The sequence below is a fragment of the Megalobrama amblycephala genome, linkage group LG17, assembly GCF_018812025.1.
Source record: "Megalobrama amblycephala isolate DHTTF-2021 linkage group LG17, ASM1881202v1, whole genome shotgun sequence".
Lineage (NCBI taxonomy): Eukaryota > Metazoa > Chordata > Actinopteri > Cypriniformes > Xenocyprididae > Megalobrama > Megalobrama amblycephala.
Genome location: NC_063060.1, coordinates 45280395 through 45284444, shown reverse-complemented (window position 1 = coordinate 45284444; position 4050 = coordinate 45280395). Strand labels below are relative to the sequence as shown.

At 37.5% G+C, this 4050-nt stretch overlaps 1 protein-coding gene across 1 annotated transcript in view; it reads right to left on the bottom strand.

The window, feature by feature from the left end:
* LOC125250885 (C-C motif chemokine 2-like) overlaps positions 1 to 941 on the bottom strand; it is a 3019-nt gene extending 2078 nt beyond the window's left edge. The window contains exons 1-2 of the mRNA XM_048163691.1: positions 789 to 941; positions 419 to 530 (exon numbers count right to left, since the gene is read on the bottom strand). Coding sequence (XP_048019648.1) covers positions 419 to 530; positions 789 to 861 — 185 coding nt within the window. The 5' untranslated portion in view covers positions 862 to 941. The remainder of the gene's footprint in view (positions 1 to 418; positions 531 to 788) is intronic.
* Positions 942 to 4050: the final 3109 nt, after the last annotated feature.

Sequence of the window (4050 nt, the reverse complement as noted above, 5' to 3'; positions counted from 1 at the left end):
ATAAATGTTCACCTTTTGATTATTATTGTTGCCTCTAGTAAGTATGTGTCTGATTTTAATTTCCAACATATTTTGTGTTTGTTTTAAGTCAGACATATAGTCATTTGTAAACAATAGTTGAGTTTAATAAAACTACCCAAGTTTGGCCAAACATTTAACCCAACCAGTTAAAACAACCCAATTGCTAGGTTTGTCCATTTTCAACCCAACTTGGGTTGGTTTTAACCCAGGATTTTTTAGTATACTCTAATAACTGCTATTGACATGTAGTTGCTAAGTTACTTACTGTATAGTTACTAGAATGTAAATGAATGTAAAAGAAAGTAAAGTGTAACCTGTATTTGTAGAAGGTCTAGTTTCTCTTGTGACGGATAAATATGCTTGTCCTGTCAGGGACCTGTATCTGTCGTTTACTTACACAACTGCTGTTATGGGACACAGTCCTCTAGTTTGTATTCTGTAGTTCAAAACTTTCTCCAAATGCACTTTTTTGGATCCTAGCTCAAGGCAACAAGTCACCGGAGGTCCATCTGTACACGGACACAAATTAATCGATACGGTTAATTCATATTTCATACTTCACGTTGACTGAATGTTTCAGTAAAGTTTTCTTTTTTTCATTCTCACACATAGCAACATGAACACAAAACCACTCGGTTCTGTGGCAGAGCTACAGGGTGAAGCTCCAAAACCACATTTGCACAAGCATTATCATTTCTCTCACTTTATTTCACACCATAGCTCAAGTCATGAAACCTTGTTCACAGAGAGAGAGAAAAAACACTTACCAGCAAACACACCCAAGGATCCTAAAATCGACCCGAAAACACCAACTGTGAAAATCAGCATCGTCTTGTTCATGTCGACTGGCCGAACTGATCTGACCGTCCTGGACGATGGTATTCATAAACGAGGAGGAAACCGCCTACCTGCTTCACACTTCTGGTGACATGGAAGACATGACTGAGCTGTTATTGATTTACTCACATAATAATCTCCAGTGATAATAATCATCTCCACTGGTCAGAGTGTTCAGAAACAGATGCCCAACCTGGGACCGCAAATCATTCATAAAAATTATTAATTTATGGGTTGTTGCTTCATCCTCATTTTATTGGTGTTTAATGTTTTTCTCTGTCAAAGTCAATCATTTTGTATGTTTTAATGGACTATTTCTTCTTTTGGTTAGGCTTTAATATGCAGTCACATTTGCTCCACGAAATCCAGTCATTTTAATATTGGGAGCGAATTTGTCGTGTTGACCAACAGAAAGCTGCTTCTTTTGAAAGTGACTTCTGCATGAGCTGTCTACACTATTGACAGTAGACAACGGACCTCTTTTCCTGCAAAATTTCACTAATGTTACCACAACTATAGACTAATCTCTCTGTACTCTTAAAAATGAAGATCCCAAAAGGGGGGTTATGTAGCGATGCCATAGAAGAACCACTCTGGGTTTCCCAAACAACCTTTCAATGAGCAGTTCTTAAAATAACCATTTTTGTCTTAGGATGTGTTCACACTTGTCAGTTCTCTTAGATCTTTTAGTCTGGAACCAATATATATTTATTTCTGGTTCGCTTAGCGTTCACACTGTCATTTTTAAGGCCGAACCTAAAGACACACACAAAACAGAACTTGATGAACATCCAAAATTATGCTGTCTTGACTAAATGCACTCATTGTATATGATGGTATATTGACCATCTGAGAACTTCAGAAGAGTTTATAAAATGTGTCACACACACACAAACAAAGATCTGCTGTGAGGAGGCAGAGTTTCCGACGCATGTACTGTGATGGGTGATGTAGCTCCTATGATGAGAAAAACAGGTGTGCTCGAGCATTCTGTCCTTTTTAGGGTTGCATATTGTGACATCACTTCCTGATTTTGGTTCGTTTGGGTGTCTTTGGTCCGTGTTGTGTTCATATTTCAGTTCAACCACACCAGAGTTTGAAGAACACTCTTAGATTGAAGAACATTTTAATAATCTAAAGAACCTTTTCCACTATAAAGAATCTTTTTAAGGTTTATAATGTTCCATGGATGTTTTGTTTCACAAAACTATAAAAGAACCTTATTTTTAAGAGTGTAAGATAATTCAATAATTTAAGAATCCACTTCACTGACTGGACTTTGATGGTAGTGTTACTGAAGAGGACAAAAAACCACCTGCCAAACCATTAGTTTATTTGTGGTTACAGGGGGCTCAGCGGAAGACATGACCGCAGACAGGATTTCACCACCACCTACAGTCTGGAATAAAAGTCATCACAGTTATGAATAAATTCTCAGTGGTCTGAGTGACAGATCGTTTATGCAGTTGACCGACATTTTTTTTCCAAAGTGACCGTAAATGTAATGCATAGGCCTACACTTTTTTCAGTTCATGCACTTTCAGGTAAATGAAAGTTCTATTGAAAGTAAAAAAAAACAGCATTTATTTGAAACGGAAGTCTTTCATTATATATGTCTTTACTACAACTATTGTTGAATGTAATGCATCTGTGCTGAATAAACATATACATTTCTTAAAAAAAAAAAACAAAAAAACTGACCCAAACCTTTTTGCCTGAAACAGTATCTTTCAATCCTTCCCTCCAAACGCTGGGCTGAAAGATCAGTTTCTGTCAAATTGCAAAAAAACTTTTGGTACTCAGTATACTCTAACAATAAAGAGTGAAAGTCACGTGAAAGCCAAGTATGGCAACCCATACTTTGAAATCTGGGGACCATCTTACATTTTAAAATCACGTACGGGGGAAGTTTGGTCCCGTCAGCGAGGCACGCAAACATGTCACGCGGCTCTTAGACGGTAAGCTTTTCTTTGACTGTTAGTGTTTTTAAGACTGTAAGACTTAAGAACTGGCCCCCCGACTAAGCCTGGTTTCTCCCAAGGTTTTTTTTTTTCTCCATTTTAACACCTGTTTGCCACCTGATGTCACCTGCTGGAGTTGCCGCTGTTGCCTTTGGCTTGCTTAGTTGGGGACACTTGACATTTGACATTCAACAGTGCTTTGATCTGCCTGCATTGACACTATTCTTTAAGAGCTGCTGTGCAGCCAAAATTATATAAAAGTTATCATTGTAAAGCTGATTTGACACAATCTGCATTGTAAAAAGCGCTATATAAATAAAGCTGACTTGACTTGACTGTCTTTTTGCTCTTACGATCTTCTAACATGACACTAAAGGTGAGGTCACACTGCACTTTTCGTTCCATTGACTTCCATTCAAACGCATGTGAATGTGTCAGAAAGGAAACTCAAGCTCCTGCGAAAACAATTTCATATTTCGCTGCGTTCCAAAGTTTGGTGAACTCTGACCTCCGAATTCGCATCGCGTGAAGACGTGCGACCAGTAGTAGATCGATTCGTCACGGCATGACCTCTTGACTGAATTAAAAGAATGATATTTTTGCAGTAAAGTCAAATAGGTTCTATATTTTTACAGTTTGAATGTATTAATTTAAGTTATATGTTGAATTCATGTTTATAAAAAAGATGCGGTAGTCATATCACAACCGTTACAGCATCTGAAGAAATTTTGCATGTTCAAAGTCTAGTGTGACCGTGGCTTAAAGGTGTGTTCACACAGCAAAATCTCCAGAGTTAAATCAACTCTGCTCAGAGTACATATGCTCCCTCTCTAAATAGTGTTAAAATAACTCTAAAGCAGAGTTAAAGTTAATGAGATAATTAAGCAATTAATTAAGTGATGAATGAGCATTAGTGATGAACACCTGCTGTTAACAAGCAGAATCACTGAAGAAAAGAGAAACACAAGAACAGCCTTATTAATTGCTTATCTCATTAACTTTAACTCTGCTTCAGTGTTATTTTAACACTATTTAGAGAGGGACCATATGTACTCTGAGCAGAGTTGATTTTACTGTGCACACTTGGCATGTTTGGTTGGATTGAAATAAACTCTGGTGTGATTGCTCTGTTAGTGCGGTTCATTTGAAGCAGACCGAGACCGCTGAAAATATGGGTCTTGGTTCACTTCTGTTTCAGATGATATATAAACACAACACAAACCAAAGACAT